Source organism: Hyaena hyaena, unplaced genomic scaffold, assembly GCF_003009895.1.
Source record: "Hyaena hyaena isolate Hyena2069 unplaced genomic scaffold, ASM300989v1 scaffold_302, whole genome shotgun sequence".
Lineage (NCBI taxonomy): Eukaryota > Metazoa > Chordata > Mammalia > Carnivora > Hyaenidae > Hyaena > Hyaena hyaena.
In genome coordinates, this window is record NW_024080936.1 from 1768139 (window position 1) to 1787950 (window position 19812).

Here is a 19812-nt window from a genome sequence, read left to right on the forward strand (position 1 = left end):
AGGAGCCCCAGGGTGTGGACAGGGAACAGGCCCCGCATGCCAAGGCTCAGCCGCTCCTGGGAGCGTTCTCCAAGTCACGACTTAGGCTAACTCCGTGCTTAATTGCCGTTTTATAATTTCCCCTCAATGCACCTCTGACAGGAATGTTCAGAAAGATCCTATTTCTACCTCGTGTGGGATCGAGTGGTAATTACGCGTGACACGCTTCTTGTCAAGGCACACGGAGGAGCTGCCGCTTCTGGGGAGACGTGGACAGCTGCTCCTTTTCTTCCCTCCCTCCCACTCTGCCTGCGGTTCCAACACGTTTCTGGAGCTTTCCTGAACACCCAGGCTGGGTGTGGGGCCGCTCAGGGACGGACATACAAGACAGAAGGAAGGAGATTATGTGGGAAGACCAGACACATGTAGATGTTTCCAGAATGTACGGCTCGTATGTACGTGCCGGCCCGCACTTCTCAGAGGGGGGTTCCCCAAACAGGTGCACAGCATCGTGGGGCCTGCCCGGGTCAAGGGCAGAACTGACAGGGGCTGGCTGAACAGCATTCCCAACCCCGACCTGCTCGACGCCAGGAGCGTGGCTGCCACAGCCATCCCGCCGCAGACCAGTGTCCCCAGGGCAGGACCCGGGTGAGCCCCGAGGAGCCCCACTTGCCCTCGGAGATGCACTAGCCTGGCACTCACCCTCCTGCGCCTCGTCCTCACCAGAGGTGCTGCCGAGGGCACAGCCGCCAGCCTGGAAACTGGGTCTCCACCTGTGGGGGGGGCAGGCTGCCCGCAGAGTGGGGAGCCCGGCCGGCCCCTCCCGACACAGCGCCCTGGGGTGGGGGCCAGGGCGAGCCCCCTGCAGCACTTCACTTGCCTGCGGCAGTTATAAAGGGAGGCCCTGGGGGTTACCGGAGGGAGAATGGATGGACCCTCAGAACACGCTAGAAAAGGAACATGAACAGTCTTACTGCTCTTAAGAGGCCAGGAGTCCAGGCTGGCCTCTGGTGGGAGGGTGATGGGAGATAAAGACAAGGGAGAGAAAATACAGACCCAGCCCAGAGATTCGGTTTCCGGAATCACCCGTGATCTCGGATATAGAAACCGCTTCCAGCCACTGGCACCAGGCATTGACAAGATTCCCACCCGGCATGTGCCGGCGGGGGGGCGGGGCTCCAGGCTGGGGGCTTCTGGGAATTGGGGGCAGGAGGGTAGGGGTGGCGCGAGAGGTCAACGCAGAGCTGAGCAGAGGTCACGATGTCTATTTATTCCCCACACATTATGCTTGTCACCATGGCTAGCACTCGAGAGTTAGGACACATTTCGCCAGACGTGGGACGGACCGCAGGTGGCTGGCAGTGGCCCGTCTTCCTACTAGTTACCTACGACACACACGGTACTGGGTCCGCCTCGCAGACGGCCAACGACACCAGGAACCTCGAACAATCCAGTTGCCAACGTCGCTGCTGGTACAGTGGTGCCAGCGGATCTGCCCCCTCCCCCTCCCCGCCTGAGCAGAGGCCATGGGGGCATCCGAGGTGGCCTCATGTCCTGGGCAGTGTGCCTACCTTGGAAACAGCTCTGGTGGCACCAGGGGCCCCCGCTGGCCCCCAGCTCGGAACCCAAGGACCCAAACATGCCGGCCGGCAGGGTCGGCCGTGGGCAGAAGGGCAGTGGGGCTGGGACCCCAGCTGGGACAGGCTGGAAGGTGACGATCTGCCCCCCTGGGGTCTGTCGGTCACAAGCGCCAGGATGAGAGGGTCAGAGATGAGACGCATGTCCATCAAAATGGTCGATCAGAGAAGTCCGGGTGGCCGGTCCTGTGCACCCCAGGACAGTCCCACCCCTGCTCCCGCTGGGGTACGAGGCAGCAGAAATCGTCGTCTAGGAAAACACATCCGAAGAGCTCCTCCCGCGAAAACCCGCGGTCCGAGGGGCAGGGCGGACACTGGCGCCCAGACCGCAGCTGGCAGTGAGCTCGTCCGAGCGGGACGCGGCTGGGGAGGCCAAGGATGACTCAGAAGGGTCTTCTCACCGGGCTGCGGAGGCCTCTGAAGACAGACCGTGGGGGGCTGCAGAAAGGGATTCTGGGAGCCACGGGTGTCCCTGACGTGGCTTGACACAAAACTGGCGGCTTCCTGGACAGAGGCTCGAGAAAGACCCCTGCCCTGGAACAGTCTAGAAAATACTTTAGTGACTGGGTTTTCTGGGAGCTGGTCTGCATTCACAGCTTGCTGGCTCTGTTTCGAGAAGGGTCTGGGGGCTGTGGGAGACTACAAACAGGGAGGGGAGGGTAGAGGGAAAAATAAAAATAATAAAAATCCATCTTAACATGCAGGTCCAATTTCTTTTTCTTTTTCTCTCTTGGGCGGTCCAAGGGGAGAAGACGGCAAAATGTGAGAAGGCTTCCAGTCGGTGGGAACGAGCTGGCGGTGTGGAGGGCTGCAGGGAGGGATGTGAGTCAGGGGGTGGTGCGCACAAGGCCGTGGGGGGTTGGGGGCGTGTGGCCGGGTGGGGACAGCCCCGGGCCAGGCCCCAGGCGGCACCAGCCCCCTGTGATGCTTCAGCCTAAATCTCTGTGGCTCACGTGGCCACGTTCCCAGGCGGGGCAGCGCCGTGTCAGAACACACCCAGAACGTACGGGAAAGGTCGGCAGGGGTGTTGTGCAGGTGAGGCTACAACATACGACAAATGCAAAACTGATCTCAACTATGTTTTTTGCTCTATTTTTTTAAGAGTGCTTAAAAAAAAAAATGGAAAAAAAACATGCCCAATAGTTGCCAGGTGGGTCGAGAGATCAAAGTTGTTAGCCTTGCTTGTTTCTGTCTTGTAGAATCCTTACAACGATTTTAAGTTTCTTTACTCTTTTAGTAACTTCTACACCCAACATGGAGCTGGAGCTCCCAACCCTGAGATCAAGAGTTGCGCTCTCTGCGACTGGGCCAGCCAGGCGCCCTGGTTCTTTAAAAATTTTAATAGAAAAATTATGGTTAGGGGCGCCCGGGTGGCTTAGTCGGTTAAGCATCCGACTTTCGCTCAGGTCATGATCTCGCGGTTCGTGGGTTCGAGCCCCGCGTCGGGCTCTGTGCTGACTGTCAGCTCAGAGCCTGGAGCCTGTTTCAGAGTCTGTGACTCTCTCTCTCTCTGACCCTCCCCTGATCACGATGTCTCTCTCTCTCTCTCTCCGAGAAATAAATAAAAAACATTTAAAAAAAATTTAAAAAAAAAAAGAAAAATTATGATTAAAGGGGAAATGGGAAGACAGGGGCGCCCAGGCCTCCTGGGCGGAAACCTGCTGGGCCGGGAGGCAAGGCTAATGGGCAGGGGTGGAGTCCGGGGGCCCCTGGGGCAGTCCCTGCACCAGCCAACGCTGCGGGGGGCCCCCCACCTGTTGTCCAGCCGTCCCTTGTTAACATGTGCTCGCAACAAACACACATACACACGCGCGCGTGCGCACGCACTTCCAGGGGGACACGGGGAGTGAGGGGCCGGGCTGGCCTATCACCCCAGCCCTGGAGACCTCACTGGCCATCGCGGTGGCCGCCCACTCTCTGCAGGCCCTCAGGCAGCAGCCCTGACCGGGAGGCTGGCTTCCAGCCCGTCTACACAAAACCCCCCCAGCGTGCCGGGCCCACCACAGATGAGAACCGGGTAGGGAGGGACAGGGTTCAAGCGGAAACACCTTGGAAAGGGGCCCAATGGCACCAAACAGCCCCCCAGCCGTGGAGACCCACCCAACCTCGTGGACCCGGGAGGTCAAACGGAGGCTCTCACCCTTCACAGCCCGCAGGGGACGTGCAGGGGCCGTCACTCCTGCTGGTCGTCGTTGCTGGCACTGGGGGTCCGACTTCGGATCTGACTTCGGAGCTGTTCTATCAACTCTGGGTTCTGCTGCTGCATCTGCTGGGCGAACTGCTGGCCGCTGCAGGGGGGGCGGGCCCGGGCTCAGCTGGGGGTCCGGGGCACCCTCCCGGCCGCGCCCTAGGCACGTGCCCCCCATGGGCAGCGCAGCTACTCACCGGACCCCCGTAGCAGGGTCTTACCGAGTGCCCAGGGACACAACACTTGTGGTCTTAACCTCGTGGGTGGCCCCCACCACCCTCAAAACCCCCCAGGCACGTGTACTCACGCCTGAATGAGACTGGCCAGGTCGTTCTGTGAGGGGCTGGTGCCGGGAGTCCCCAGGGGGTTGTGGCCGCCAGAAATCATCCCGGACATGCTGCAAGGAGAGAGCCCATGATGCGCAGTCAGCGCGGCCTGCCCACTCCGGCTGGACCCACTCTTCCAGAACACGCGCTGGTCTCCACTGCGGAGCAGCCCCTCTGGGGCCCAGTGCCGCATGCCCGCCCTGCTCTCTGACGGCGGCTGCCGTGAACGCCACCAGCTTACTGGGGACAATCTGTTTCTGGCTTAAAGACAGTGCTCCTCAACCAGGGGACACAGGACCATGTCTGGGGACATTGGTGGCCATCACAACTGGGGACCTCCTGGCAGTGGGGTGGGGGCTGGGCAGGAGTGCCGCTCAGCCCTCATGGCACCTGGGATGCCCCCAGAGTGACCCGCCCTGATGTTTACTACTGCGGCTGAGAAATTTTGCTTTAAGATTTAACCACAGTCCAGCAATTCTTCAGTAAGTTAAACACAGAATCACCACACGACCCAGCAATTCCGCTCCTGGGTGTGGACCCAGAACTGAAAACAGGTGCTCACACACGACGCTCAGGGAGGGAACCACACACAAGGTCACACGGGGTGTGATCCCACGTGTGTGAAATGTCCAGAACAGGCTCACCCACAGACGGGAAGGGGGCTTGCGAGTGGCGGGGGCTGGGGGCTCCTATAACGGAGACGAGGACTGTTTGGGGTGACACAGCGCTCTGGAATTAGGCAACGGTGCTGGTGGTACAACATATGGAATATACTTAACGCCACTGCGCTGTAAACCTTAAAATAGTTTTAAGTCATGTGTGTCTTGTACAATGAAAACTGTAACCATAAGATCAAGAGCAGACGGCTGTCACTTACAGCTGCTGAACTTGGGGGTTGTTCATCAGGTTTGACGCCTGAAGAGAAGAAAAAATGATCAGAACAGCAGGCTCCTGGCTACACACGCTTCCCCAAGCGCGCTGGGCCCTCCCGGCCTGGCTCTGCGCCTTCCTGACGCACTTGCGTCCCGTTCACGACTGGTCTTTTAAGAGATTCCCAGGCACCTCATCATCTCCTACTTTGCCGCTTAGGCCGGTCCGTTTTTCCGGCCACCAAATTCGGTCAGCATTGCTACCCTGGACACCTGTGCTTGAACTTTCTCCCCCCGAGGGCTCTCTCCCTAGGACCTGCTTCAGGACGCGGCCGAGTGGGCAGCTGAAGAGGGGCCTTCCCTGTCGTGGCTCCGGGGGCTGGCTAAGTTCCGTGAAGGGCCAGAGTCAAGGTTCTCGGCCTTATGGGCTAGTCCCTGTGCCAACCACTCAGCCCTGTGTCGCTGTCACCGCACGGGTATGGCCATGTGCCACCAAACTCTAAGGTGCTTCCCTGGCCCATCGCGTGCCTGGCCGACCGGTCACCCCACTGTAGTGAGGACGCTCTGATGCCGAAAAGTGCAGGCTCTCCCTCTTCCTGACACTTGGAAACCCTGGGCCCCGAGGCCACCTGAAAGAACTGGCATGTGCGGGAACAGCCCCGAGGTCACGGGTGGCACCTGCTTTCAAAGGAAAGCGCCGCATAGGACAGGCGCTCCTGGCCCTGGGAAGGCAGGACTTCCGCCTTGGTGGCATCCCAGGCCCCTAGGCGTCTCATCTGAGCCTCGGGGAAGTGGGCGTGGCTGTGAGTCCACCAGGGTCTCCACAGCGTGAGGAGGAAACAGAGCTGGAGAAAGCAATGCCGCTTCTCTGGGTGACTCGGCCGTGAGAGGCAGGATCCAGTCTGTCCTCTGTGCTCCATACTGAGGGGTCTCACTGGGGCGAAGTGAGGGAACTTCGGGGCGGTGCCTGGGGACGTGGGTGCCTGTCACACTGGGGGGCTCCTGGCATTGAGGGCTGGGGCCGGGGATGCTGCTCCACCCCCAGTGCCCAGGTCATGGCCCCCAGAGAAGGCCCCAGGGCCCAGGAGAGAGGCGGGCGCGGATTACCATGCTCATGAAACTTGGGTTGTTCAGCAGGCCGGCGATGTCAAAGCTGCCGACGCCTCCTGTCTGTGGGGAGAAAAGCCCAGTGAGTAGCCCCAGGGCCAGACAGCTGGGCCCCAGGCACCAAGTACTGAGACAGATAATCCCACACGGGACTTTTCTGAATTCTAAGAGGCCTACGGCTCAGACATCCCGGCGACCAGGCAGCCGGGCCTCCAGGCCAGGAGTGCTTCAGAAAAAGCACCCACAAACTGTCTTCAAGTGCCGTCCTTCACTCGCTCATGTTCTGAACCCTGGAGCGTCGGCCGCTCAGGGGTAAGCAATTCCCAGAGGCAGGGAACCATCACCCACGGGCCCACCTTTAGTGTGCAGGCCTGTCAGCCTGCCTCCCGCCTCCCCACGGAAACCACGGCAGGGGCCCACGTTCCCACCTGCCTCCTAACTGACCCTGGAGTTTCCCCGTGTGGCCCTGCCTCCTGTGTCCACGGCCCGTGGGGCTAAACTTCTTCCTTTGTGACAGGCCTTTCCGTGTCTGTGTCTCTGGCCAGCCCTGAGCGTGTACCCGGCCCGCCCGCCAGGGCCCTCCCCCCCAGGGCCCTCCCTCCGCAGGGCCGCTCACGGGACTCGGCGTCTCCCTCAGCTTCAGCTCCGCTATCTTGAGGTTCGACTTGTAGGTCTCGTTGCCGGGGTCCAGCTCCAAGGCCCTCCTGTAGTAGGCCACCGCCTCGCTGTGCTTGTCCAGACTGGAGAGCGCGAGGCTGCGGGAGAGGCGCCGCGGCGTGGGGGAGGGCCCGCGGAGGCCACCCGCACCCCCAAACCGCTTCAGTGTCTCTGTGGCCCGGCACCCAGCGGGAATGGCACGTGAGGGACACAGGGTGAGAGGATGGGCGTATGACAAGAATTCAGAGGCAGGAAGGTTGGTGTCCCAGAGGGAGCCGCACAAAAGACTTGAAGGTCCCCGAGGCAGGGGGTGGGGCGGTCAGATGCGGCCTCTGTTCCTGGCATAGAGCTCTTAAACCTGAAACTTCCTAAGTCACAGGCGACTCCGGGTCTTTACGATAAGCCCCTTGGGTCACACCTGAGTTTATGCCAGTGAGGTGACGCAGGGCGGGGCTGGTGGCCAGGAAGACCAAATTTCAAATGTGAGCGGGAGGATCTCAACCCCCAAACCTCTGGGAGGGAGAAGGCTGGGGCGCAGGCTGTAAAACTCAACAAAAAGATCTGGAGAAGGCATCCACGTGCTGGGAGGGAGGCCACGCCGCTCCAGGGGACCCCTGCTCCCTGCCCCGTGGACCTCTTTGTCTGGCGTCCCCCCGTGTGCCCCGGGCAGGCAGCAAGCAGAGGCGTGCTCCCGAGTCCTGCGAGCTGCTCTTGCAAACCACGGAGGCCGAGAGTGAGGGTTGCAGGAGCCCCGGACGCCCAGGCACGAGCAGGGAGGGTCCCCACCCCTGGGGTGTGATGCTCAGTCTGGGCAGAGTCAGGGCTGGAGAGAACCGCGGGGTCGACCGGAAGAGGGGGAGTGCGGGACGCGGGGGAGTGGGGTCGCCCGGGCGGACAGACGCGCAACGTATGTACTCACCCCATCCTGCCGTAGGCTTTGCTGTAGGACGGGTCGATGCAGATGGCTCGCTCACAGTCCTGCACGGCCCCCGCGTAGTTTCCGAGTTTGCTGTAGGCCGCCGCTCTGGGGAGACAAAGCGGCGCGGGTAGAGGGCTACGTGCCTCGCTCGCTGCCACGGGTGAGCCTCAGCTTCCCCGTCCGTCAGGCGGGGCGGACACAGGGCTGCCAAGGGCCACGGCAGCCTCCCCGGGGAAACCGAGGCTGCAGGAGGCAGAGCAGCTGGGCCCACACGGTGGCTGCTTTGCGTCAGGGAGGGGACCGAACAGAAAACTGATAACTGATCCGCCACGAGACCCCTGTCCACGCTCTCGACCGGACACACTGGATAGTTATTCTCACTGGTGTTTTTAACATTCCACTTTCCATTTCCCTCGGTTTCTAAAGTACAGAAAGACATCAGGTAGAAAGCACAGAGAGGCTACACTGGGGCAAAGGACTCTGTACTCTCTGTGTACCTTTTCTTTTTTTTTTTTTCTGAGAGAGAGAGAGACACAGACAGACAGAGACAGCATGAGCAGGGGAGGGTCAGAGAGAGAGACACAGAATCCGAAACAGGCTCCAGGCTCTGAGCTGTCAGCACAGAGCCCGACGCAGGGCTCTAACTCACAAGCCAAAAGATCATGACCTGGGCCCAAAGTCGGAGGCTTAACCAATTGAGGCCCCCAGGCGCCCCTGTGCGTACCTTTTCTGTCCACCTATTTGTGCGATCACCCCTAGAAGAGTTAGAAAGAAATGAAGACTAAAGCAGTTCCACCCCCGAGGCACCATGGATGACGTCAGGTGCCCCTACAGTATCTGCTGCTCACTGCTGGTTCCCATGCCTTCCACACGGACGTGTGACTGTCCCACGTCCCACCCAGTCCCTCTGCGAGTAAGAAAGTCTGTGCTGAGAGGCTGGGGCGGGGGGAGAGGAGGTACAGCTTTCCCTTCAGAAGTACGAGCCCAGGGCGCCTGGGGGGCTCAGTCAGTTAAGCATCCGACTCCTGGTTTCAGCTCAAGTCCTGACCTCACGGTCTGCTGCGCTGACGGCAGGGCACCTGCTGGGGGTCTCTCTCTGCCCCTCCCCCGCAAGTACACATGTTCTCGCTCGCTCTCTCTCTCAAGATCAATAAATATTAAAGAAACAATTCAGTTCAAGCCAGATGCAGCTCTTCACAGTTAGAGCCGATGCTGCCATGAACACAGGAATGAAATGTCACCCGGATGTTGACTTATTTCCTCGCCCCAACACCCGCATGGAGAACAGGGCCCCTCATTTCAACGCCGCTGTCAACGCCTGCTGACACCTTACTGGCCGCCTGCCACTGACTGCTTCTTTGGGGCTGCGAGGTACAGTCACTAGGCCACCATACAGACACCTCGCCTGGTCTCCTGGGGACACGGGACCTGGCCTGGCCAGTACCTGTTACAGAAATAGACGGCGTTGGCGGGGTTTAGCTCGATGGCCTTCCCGTAGAAGTGCACGGCAGCTTCAAAGTTCTCTACTTTCATCTGCTCGTTTCCTAAAGAGAAAGGAAAACCGGTGACCCCATGCTGTTCACAGGAGACCCGAGGGCTCTGACCGAGGTTGCCTCTCTCCAGGCGTCTGTGTGAAGGCTGAGGAGAGCCAGGGGCAGGAAGCAGCGCTCAGATGCTCAGGGCTGTGGCAGCGGCGGGGGAGGAGGGGGAAACTGCGTCAGCATCTCAAGGCTCATGGCCCGAGCTGGCACTTGGTGAGGACAACTGTCACTGCTTGTGACATCTGGACACAAGTCTCTTCCCTCAGAAATAGCCAAGTTTAACGACATGTAACTCAGACAAAACTCACACTTTCAAAGTGCGCAGCTTGGTTTTTAAAATATTCACTTGTCCATCACTGCAGTCAGTTCTAGAACATTCCCTCTCCCCTGAAGGAAGCCCCGTCCCCATCAGCCACCACCACCCCCCACTCCCCGCCCCACGAGACCCCTCCCGCCCGTGGATGAGCCTGTCCTGGACACTTCACACACGTGGACTCACACCACACGTCTGGTTCCCTCCCTGAGCATCCTGTGTTCAGGGTCTGTCCGCAGGGTGGCGGGTGTGGGCACCGCGCTCCTGCTCGCGGCCGAGGGACGTTTCAGGCCATGGATGTGTCACATTTTGTTTATCCCGTTTAGCAGTTTATGGACAGTTGGGCTGTTCTCCCCTTCCGCTGCTGTGGACATGCATTTCCATTTCTCCCGGCCCACGGCCACAGGTTCCCCAGGGGACCACGTGCTCACTGTCAGAACGCCTTCCAGGGTGCCGGCCCGCTTACACCCGCACCGGCCACGTCGGGGGCTCCCCCCTGTGCACACCCTTGCATCTGCGTGCTCAGCGGCCCCAGGCCCCCAAGCCCGTGTGCTGTGTGTGCTGCGGGACAGCAAGCCCCCGGCTGCCACAGCCTGGGGAGCGGCCCGCCCCGTCTCACCTTCGGTTTTGAGGCGCTCTGCCTCGGCCGAGTCCTCCTCCGAAGGCGGGGTTCGCTCGGGGCTCCTCAGGTCCTGCGGCACCTCCTGGGCCCACGGCAGAGACAAGCTGCTTACAGGGCGGCCGGGCCATCTTCCTCCTCCCAGCCGCACGCCTCCTCCGCCCTCCTGCTCAGACCCCCGAGAGGGCAGCCCCCCATCCGCCCTGCCTGCGGGTAGGCCTGGCACTGGCCTCTAGAGCCCTCAGCCACTCGGGCCGTTACTCTCGTTCGGGGAAGCCCAGAGACTCACCCTGCCCGTGGCGGCTGCTTCAAATATTTCCGGAAGAGTCTGAGGGAGAGCAAGGTCGCTGTCTTCCACTGTCACCCCAAAAGCAGTCTCCAGGCACTGGATCGCAACTATGAGGGAGGACAGAGGCGTTTTCTTCTGAACACAACCCCCACTTTCTGACTTTGGGGCTCAGATAGCCTCCTCCTCAGCCCCACGTGGTTTCCAGGCATCGTGGGTGCCCCACCCCTTCTTTCAAGAGAGCCTTTCTCTGACCAGTGGAGTCACACATGGGCTGGTGGAGAATGTTCTGGAACTGCTCCTCAATGAAAAGTCGGGAGTGAGGAGGCTGGGCCCTGCGCAGCGGGAAGGAGGGCGGGCCACAGGCCCACGTACCTTCCAAGCTCTCCTGGGCGTCGGGCGAGAGCCCCCCGTGTCGCAGCTGGTCGTGCAGGAAGCGGATGATGGCATAGGCCAGGCGCTTCTTGTTATCCATTTTGTGACAGGAAGAGACAACGCCTAGGGCTTCTCGGGATCTGTGGACCCAAGCAGAGGGCATGAAGAGTGCAGTGGGGCAGTGACCCCCACCTGTGCCCGGCGCTCCAGGCCTGGCCCTGAGGAAGCCGTTTCAGGCAACAATTTAATCTGAACAAGTGAGGGGAAATGGTTACGACCCTTTTCACAGATGAGATGCTGGGGCTCCCAGCAGCAGAAGACTGCTCCCAGCCTCCTTAATCTACTTTTTTTTTTCAGGTTTACTTATTTTTTGAGAGAGAGAGAGAGAGAGAGAGAAACCGAAGCAGGTTCCAGGCTGTCAGCACAGAGTCCGACGCAGGGCTCGATCCCATGAGATCAAGACCTGAGCCGAAATCAAGAGCAGGGCACTCCAGCAACTGAGCCCCAGGCACCCCTGCCCCCTTACTGTAGAGAGTGCCGTGGTCTTAGCCATCACCACCCTTTCACAGCCTCAGTGGCACGCGGGGGCTCCCAGGGGCCGGCCGGCACTACTCTGCAGGTCTACGAACCCCGAGTTTTCAGCTAAGCACCAGGCAGACCACAGTCCCACCTGCTGTCCACTCAGGTTCAGAAAACTGACGGTTCTCCAAGTCCTGACACTCCCGAGGGGTACGAAGGGTCGGGGAGCAGTGCGTGGGGAGGGTCTGGAGTGGGGGGAGGGCCGAGGGCAGACCAGCAGGCCCCAGGGGCGCCGGTCCCTTTCCAGGGGGTCAGCCTCTTCTTGGTCCCTCCACGACACGCTGGCTTCCCAGGCCGGGAGGGGTCCTGCCCCAGGGGCTGTGGAGCAGGTTTGGGGCATCTGTGGTCATCACGACAGGGTGCTCCCAGTATCGAGTGGTGAGGACCCGGGATGCTGCCCCCGCCCCCGGCACCCAGCACGTGCCCACCATGGAGGGTTATCTGGCTCCTGCGTCAGCAGCGCCCAGGGGAGAGGCGTGGTGCGGAATGAGCCGGTGGGAGGGGCCGCTACCGGAGGCCTAGGACGGGGTCAGGCGCTGCACATGACACCATCTCCTTCGCTCGCACCATCACCTCCACGGTTGCTCCCACTGACAAGGGTAACAGGTGGGGGCTGGGGGTCTCCTAGGAGCAGCTGGCCCAAGGAGGCTCAAGTCCACCCGCGCGGCCAGAACCTGCAGCATGAAGCACCTCAGTCTCCCCAAAACACCCGTGTGGCCCGCAGAGCCAGGAAGAGTCAGTCATTGGGCCTCAGGCTCTACAAACCGGCTGGCATCAGACTCAGATGATGTGAATATGCAGATGCCTGCTCGGGGGAAGCACCACCAACACACCGGGTGGTGGCCGTGCTCTGAGACCTTGGTCTCTGATTCACGGGAACCTATGTCCATCGACAGCCGCTCCGGTCGTAAAGGGGTGGGGGGGGGGACCAGACACGAGAGGGCACAAGGGTGTGAGTCCACAGGTCCAGAACAGGCACTTCCATAGACGGGAAGGGGGTTTCTGGGGGCTGGGGGGTGATGGCTGGTGGGGACACATGTTCTTTTTGAGGTGGAATGTTCTGGGCTTGGAAAAAGCTGATGGCCCCACAGCAGTGTGAATACACCAAAATCTGCTGTTTTAAGGTATGTGGGTTATATCTCAATTTTAAGTAAGGGAAAAACTTAAAATACTTGTTTCATAAAACTGGTGAGGGAATGATGGTAATGAGCCCCCGCTCCCATTTCTGGACACAATGACCCTTTACCCAGCAAGTGCCTTTGGTTGAAGAGCCTCCCCAGAACTAGAAGGTCTGGGATCAGGATGGGCCAGAGCCTGGAGGACAACCAGTCCTAATCCTGAAGACCTCAGGAGACACACAGGGGCCCACAGAGATCAACCACCACAATCCACTCATTTAGGGGGAAGCCTCGAAAGGTGAGTCATGCTCCCCAGCCAAGAGGGTACAGAGAACACACAAGTCTGCTGACCACCAGATCTAAAAATAACAGACACACACTTCCTGAAACGTCAAAACGTTTTCATTTTAGATATTTGTTTTGACAACAGCATTATTTGCAAGAGTTGAAAGACAGGGGTGCCTGAGTGTCCGACTTTGGCTCGGGTCATGATCTCACGGTTCATGATTTCGAGCCACATGTCGGGCTCTGTGCTAACAGCTCAGAGCCTGGAGTCTGCTTCCGATTCCGTGTCTTCCTCTGTCTCTGTCCTTTCCCTGCTCATGCTAGCTCACTCTCTCTCTCTCTCACAAAAATAAACACGATGTGGTCCGTTCCATCTATACCCTGGAATATCATTCAGCCTTAAAAAAAAAAAAGGACATCTTGGGCCGCCTGGGTGGCTCAGTCAGTTGTTTGTCTGACTTCAGCTCAGGTCATGATCTCATGGTTTGTAGGTTCGGGCCCCGCGTCGGGCTCTGTGCTGACTGCCAGCTCAGAGCCTTGAGCCTGTTTCAGATTCTGTGTCTCCGTCTCTCTCTGACCCTCCCCTGCTCACACTGTCTCTCTCTCTCAAAAGTAAAATTAAATTAAAAATAAGTAAATAAATAAAATTGAAAGAAAGAAAGGACATCCTGCCACTCGCCACCATGTGGATGGACCCAGAGGACACTGTGTGAGGTGACAAAAGCCAGACACAGAAGGACATGTCCTGCATGACCCCACTCACAGGAGGTCCCTAGAGGCGTCCTGACCACAGAGACAGAGAATAAATGGTGGGAGCCAGGGCTGGGGTAGGGGGCAGGGAGTCGGTGCTTCATGGGGACAGGGTGTCAGTCTGGGGAGATGGAAAGTCCTGGAGACGTAGGGTGGGGACAGTCGCACGACACTGTGACTCTGCTCAATGCCGCTGAGCTGGGCACTTGGAAAGAGGATGGTGAATTCTACTGTGTATATCTTATTATAATTAGAAAAAGATTTGTTTTCCAAGTCTGAGGTCCTCCCCTTCAAACGTATGATCCCAGGACCCTCTGTATATTGTGTTCTAAGTCCAGGCTTGAGGGTCATGGCCAGGCAGCTGCCGGTGGAGAATGAATCTCACGTTCTTACATTACATAAGTGCCTACATCATATCCCTGATTGCGTCTGGGGCCCCACAGAGTCCACGGTGTTTACCATCTAGGCCTTTACGTTTGCCAGCTCCCCACCCTCAAATCGCTGTGATGGTAAACCGGATGGAGGTGTGCCAGGGTCTCAGCCGGGGTCACAGGTAAGACAAAGCAGCACGGCAAGATCGCACGGCTGGATGGCTGGACTCCACCTAAATGCTCCAGGCACCAGTTCTGTGCACGGTTCCCCACCATGGGTGTGCACCAGGCCCCCCACGCTGGGCCTCATGTACACATATGTGGGTCACGGGGGGGACAGGGAATGCAGATCCTGGTGGAGACAGGCGCTCGCTTCGTAAGAGTAGACTAAGGAAGGGGGCACCTGGGTGGCTCAGTAGGTTGAGCATCTGACTTGGGCTCAGGGCATGATCTCGCAGGTCATGAGTTTGAGCCCCGTGCCAGGCTTGCTGCTGTCAGCTCAGACCCTGCTTCGGATCCTCTGTCCTCCCCCCCCCCCCCCCCCCCCCCCCGCCCCCTTCCCTCCCTCGGCTCGCTAGTTCTCAAAAACAAATTATCACGCATACAAAAAGAGCAGACTAAGGAAGGAAATCCGGCCTCTAGCAGAAGTCTGCCGTCCCGGACCGGGCGGGGACTCTGGGGGCGGGGGTGCTGTGTGAGACCCCACTGAGGCTCTCGGAGGCAACGGTTCAAAAAACTAAAAGACCAAGTCACGCTCCTTTCTGGCATGATTTCAGTCCTCCCTGTGCCCCCCGCCCTGGGAACCTCAGCCTTCCTGGTCTCTGTCCAGTGTGCCCTGACGCAGGGGGGCAGAATCACCCCCCAGGGGACACCCCCATGGGTCTGTGTTCTGTCAGCATCTGACTCCTGAGGCCCTGGGACGCTGCACACACAGAAACACACACACTGAGCGGGGGGGGGGGTGACTCACAGACGCCAGGGCCACCCTGGTTTGTACCATCTGACCCCTGGGGATTCACTCTGGTGTGCGGTGTGGGCAGGACTGGACGCGATGTTTTTCCAGACAATCAATGCAGGGTCTCTCCCGCCTGGCACTGCTGAGGGGCGGGTCGCTCCCTCGGGGGCATCCTGAACCCCGGGAGTTCAGCAGCATCCCTGACCCCACCCCTGTCGATGCCAGGAGAACCTCCTTCCACAGTGGTAACAACCACAGATGTCCCCAGATGTGCCCCCCTCCCCCCGGCTGAAAATCACTGGGAGACTCTAAGTGGGAAAAATAAAGACTTTATGTCAGTGCGATTCAGATTTTTGTGGCCAAATGACTTTGCTGCATACTTTCTGAAAACCTGTTGGCGCAACCTTTTGGGTTTCAGGCCTGCAGCTGAGGGAGCGTGGGTCCTCCACTGAGGACTACACCCCCCGCACGAGAGGGACCCAGTGCGGCCTCTGACACAGGCGGTCCACGGACACTGTCACTTCTCTGAGAGACAGTTTGCGACTCACACTCCATGCAGGGCTTTCGGGGCAAACGAGCCTTCTGCTCCCCACAAAGTGACGCCCAGCAAAACACAGGGACAGCACTTTCCCTCGACTCCTACCAGGCACCCGGAACAATCACAACTTGTAGGGTTTTGGCCACTGGACAAAATTCTCAAAGGCAGTCTGCTCTCTGAACACTGAGTGCTTTATGAGCTCTCAGGAGGCACCCGGAGGGGCCGGTCCGGGTGAGCCCGGTGAGGGTGGACAGAGTCCCAGGGTGTGCGGGGGTCCTGGGCCAGCTCTGCTGGTGGTCCTCACTATCTCTCCGGCTCTCAGTCCACCTTTTCATTTCATCACTAAACAACAACATCAGCCTCAATTTCCTATTTCCGAGCCTAGAACTGGTCAAAGGAGAAAAAACCGGCATGTCTCACTAAAACGAACAAGCCCTTGGGCGCCTGGAGGGCTCAGTCAGTTAAGCGTGCAACCTCGGCTCAGCTCATGATCTCATGGTTCGAGGGTTCAAGGGTTTGAGCGCCACATCGGGCTCTGTGCTGACAGCTCAGAGCCTGGATCCTGCCTTGGAGTCTGTGTCTCCCTCTCTTTGCCCCTCCACCACTCGTGTTCTCTCTCAATCTCCCTCTTACTCTCTCTCAAAAATAAACATTGAAAAAAAAAAAAAAACCCAAAAGAGTGAGCCCTCGCCCCACTGGGGAGGTGAATCGCCAGCTGCCAAGGGCTCTGCCAGCCTCATCCTGACCAGGGCCCTGCTCACAAACGGCAGTGTGCAAAGCCAATGCTCTGCTCCTCTGTCTTGGCCTAGCACACCTCAGGTATCTAAGCAAGGGCTGTCCCAAGGCTTCAGCCCATGATTCTCGCCACAGCCGTTTTCTTCTAAAACGCCACCAGAACTCCCCGCACACTTTAAAACCATCAAAAGCCCCCAAAACGTCATGAGTGTGTGCGCGAGGCCCTTTGCCAAACCCTCAGGGGCTCCAAACACAACTGTTCCAACCCATCTGGAAACTCTTAACTCCCTTCAACCCGAGCTGCAAGGTCACTGCCTCAGACAGAGCTAGATACCCTCTTTTCCAGGTGAAGTCCAAGTGTTGGTCTCGTCCCCGGCCCAGAAGGCTTTAAAATTCCCTGGTCTGTCATCTGTGTCCCCCCCCCCCCCCCGTCGCCCAGACTATGAGCCACAGGACAGATGTCTTCCCTTTAAACCCCAACACTGAGCAGTGTTTGATGCATAGTCTTGGGAAAGCATTAGATCCCTGTCAAATTCAGAGCCACCTGACCGAGTTCCTTGAGAACAGAAGAGACAACAACTTTGGGTCTTGCCTCCCTACTAAAATTCTCTTTGCTCCCTCAACCCCCTTCCTGAGCACTTCCTGCAGGGGCTAGCGTCGGCTCTTGGCAAAAAAATAAAATAAAATAAAATAAAATAAAATAAAATAAAATAAAATGGTAGAATCCAGGGAAGACCACAGCTCTCCATCTGGGGCAGAGCTTACAATCCCGGCTGTGGAGCTGGCTCACGCTCTTCCAAAATGACCAAACTACAAGCCTCAGGCGAACTCCTTGGAGGGGCGAGCACTCTCCAGGCCAGAGCTAAGTGCAGTTCATGCAGTGGCTTATTGCGGGGATGGGTGATCATTTTCTGAAAAAGGCCGAGTGAGCTTCACGGGTCACAAGGTTTCTGTGGCAGCCACTCAGCTCTCCTCTTGTGAAGAGCAGCCACAGGTTAAGGGGTTCGCGATGGAGGAGTGGCTTCACTCACAAAGACAGGCTGCAGCTGGGTCTGGCCCCCTGACTGCAGTATGCGGAGACCTGGGCTTGTTTACTCCAATCCCCATTCTACAGAAGAAAACACGGAGACTAGAAAGATGGGGGTGCCACCTGAGGTCGCCCAGCTAAACACAAACCCAGACTTTTGAACCCAGCAGACTCCAGAACCTCTACTCCAAAGAGCACTATCCTGGGGGTATAGCTCAGTGGTAGAGCATTTGACTGCAAAGTGCACTTTCCTCTCCCCCAAAACGCGCACAGGACATCAGGGGGTTCATCTCGCCAACCCCACGGATGCAGTTCATGCTGGTGAAGACTCTCTGGTCTGGAGCAGGGTTTAACTTCTGCACCGAGGACACTGTGGCCTGTCTTCACCACAGGGCGCTGAGCAGCACCCCGGCCCCACCCACTCGGCGCCAGGAGCACACCCAGGCCTGACAACAACAGATGTCCTCCAGACATCGCCCTGTGTCCCTCAGGGTGACTGACCCACTGGTCTGGGGAGAGGAAACGCAGACAGAGATATATAATCAGAGATAGAAAACCGAAGGGCACGGGCACATCCTGCAGCCTGAGGAACGCAGGCTGCACACACATTTTCTGACACCTAATAAAAAAAAACAACCGTTCTCTAGTATACTCCTAACAAGCGCAGAAGCCCGGTGACAGAATGTTCTGTTTATTTAACCTCACAGTGACCCTGGGAAGCACGTTCTCCTACGTCCCTATTCTAGAAGGAAAGCGCTGCTCAGAGAGGCAAGCGGCTTGCTCAAGCTCACACAGCCAGTGAGAGGTGATGGAGCTAGTCCTCGGCCTGACTTTTCCCGCCTCGAGGTCAACATGCAGAAGACCCTAGGTGTGAAAGAAGACCTAACACCTGCTAACGCCATTGGGCTCTCGCTCTGCGCCGGCCCCGTGGCTTCAATCTTCCCAAGGACCACCGCCCCCGCCCCCAAACATCAGGCAGGGGTGCCCGTTTTACAGAGAGGGAAACTGAGGCTCCGGGAAGCCAAGAGGCTAGCTAGGTCAGCCAGGTGGAGAGCGGCGGCGCTGGGACAGGACACCGACCGGAGCCCCACGAACGGGATCCCCGATTCAAAGAGACCGTATTTCCGGGCAGCAGAAGGCACACTCGCTGCTTGCTGGGCACTTTCACTGCCAGTTTCACATCGAACCAGCATTTCCCGGGCCTCGGGTCCGGGTGAAGTGGACCAGAGCTGGCGAGGGCCTGCTCGACGCCGCCCTGCCTCAGTTTCCCCTTCGCGCCGCCCACTCATAGTACCCAGCGGACCGCGGCGACCCCGGCCCCAGCCCCAGCCCCTCTTACGGGCCCTTGAACCCCGGGAGCTCCAAGCCGCGGACCCTAGGCCCTTCCGGATCAACGCCAAGCAACCCCCACTCACCTCTCAGGCGGCCAAACGCCGACCCGCCGACGGCTGCGCCTGCGCACCGCGGCGCTCTCCGGCCCCGCCCCCAGCCGCGACGCTTGCGCGGAAGGAGGTGGCTCCCTTTGGCTTTCATTCTGCGCAGGCGCGTCAATTATCGAGGCGGGCTTGGGGAGAAGTGACGTAATTTAGAGGTAGGGGCTAGCTCGTCGTTAGGGCAACTGACCTCTGCGACCGATTGGAGGCCGGAAATCAGGCTTGTCCTTCCCTCTCAAGCGGTAACGGAGCGGTGCATGGTGGGACAGTGGCGGACTCCCGCGCGTTTGGTAGAGCCGGTCACGTGGCACCGAGCCGGCCACGTGGTGTTGCTGTGTTTGGTATCTGGCGCCCAGAGCAGTACAGGCGGTCTGTGAACGTGATCGACTGTTAATCCGCTCTGTTTTACGTTTATTCACCCATCTATCCACCCGCGCAGCCACAAATGCATTCTTTCATTCATTCCATCCATAAGACGTAAAGGAATACAGATACATTTGTTTACAGCAGGTGCCTAGTAGTCAACAAATGTTTTGCAAAGCAACTATGAAAACCAGGAAAATGCTCTCGTTACGTCCTACTGGGGTTGATCAACTACAAACTAGTAAACTAGTACTAAAAACTAGCGCTCTTCGCTTGATAAAACGGCGTGCGGTGATTATGATTGGAGAGGTAATTTGACTGTGATGGTTAAGGAAGATCTATCTTTTAGATGAGGTTTTGGAGGTTGAGGCCAAAAATTCCAGGTAGGGGGTGCCTGGGTGGCTTAGCCGTTAGGCATCCCACTCTGGATTTCGGCTCAGGTCCTGATCTCATGGCTTCTGAGTTCAAGTCCCTAATCCGGCGCTGTGCTGACAGTACGGAGCCTGCTCCGGAGTCTGTCTCCCTCTCTCTTCCCCTCCCTCACTCGTGCGCTCTCCCTCCAAAATAAATAATAAACTTTTTTAAAAAAGCCTCCAGGTACGGATAACAGTGAAAAAGAAGATTAAGTAGGATAAAGCTTGCTGAGCTTAATAGAGGGTTTGGTGACGAAGTTCCCTAAGAGGACCCACAACTGACCGCTGTTAGTATTGAAGTTGCGGAAGTGTTCTAATTCACTTTTATCCTACTTAAAATGCATGCATGTTTAAAGCCCGGGAATTCTTTACTTTCTTTTGCAGAACTAAGGAGAGTGTGTTTTTTGGTCATTTTAGTTCTGGTGTATT

General features: G+C 58.2%; 1 protein-coding gene across 1 annotated transcript; it reads right to left on the reverse strand.

The window, feature by feature from the left end:
• Positions 1 to 1228: 1228 nt before the first annotated feature.
• SGTA (small glutamine rich tetratricopeptide repeat containing alpha) lies at positions 1229 to 18649 on the reverse strand. Its single transcript, XM_039248160.1, has 12 exons — positions 18590 to 18649; positions 10817 to 10956; positions 10445 to 10551; positions 10156 to 10240; positions 9127 to 9226; positions 7683 to 7787; positions 6723 to 6861; positions 6107 to 6169; positions 5008 to 5045; positions 4112 to 4201; positions 3757 to 3904; positions 1229 to 2424 (listed from the first exon to the last, which is right to left on the reverse strand). The coding sequence occupies exons 2-11, from the start codon at positions 10914 to 10916 to the stop codon at positions 3790 to 3792; spliced, it is 942 nt and encodes a 313-aa protein (XP_039104091.1). The 5' UTR covers positions 10917 to 10956; positions 18590 to 18649; the 3' UTR covers positions 1229 to 2424; positions 3757 to 3789.
• Positions 18650 to 19812: the final 1163 nt, after the last annotated feature.

Bases quoted from the DNA above. Each gene is read 5' to 3' on its own strand.
- SGTA (XM_039248160.1), bottom strand. From the start codon at position 10,916: ATGGATAACAAGAAGCGCCTGGCCTATGCCATCATCCGCTTCCTGCAC. The intron at 9,227-10,155 runs GTGAGACGGGGC...CTTTCTCTTTAG, and splicing joins AGAGCGCCTCAAAACCGAAG to GAAACGAGCAGATGAAAGTA. The intron at 4,202-5,007 runs GTAAGTGACAGC...CTCTCCTTGCAG, and splicing joins AACCCCCAAGTTCAGCAGCT to CATGTCCGGGATGATTTCTG.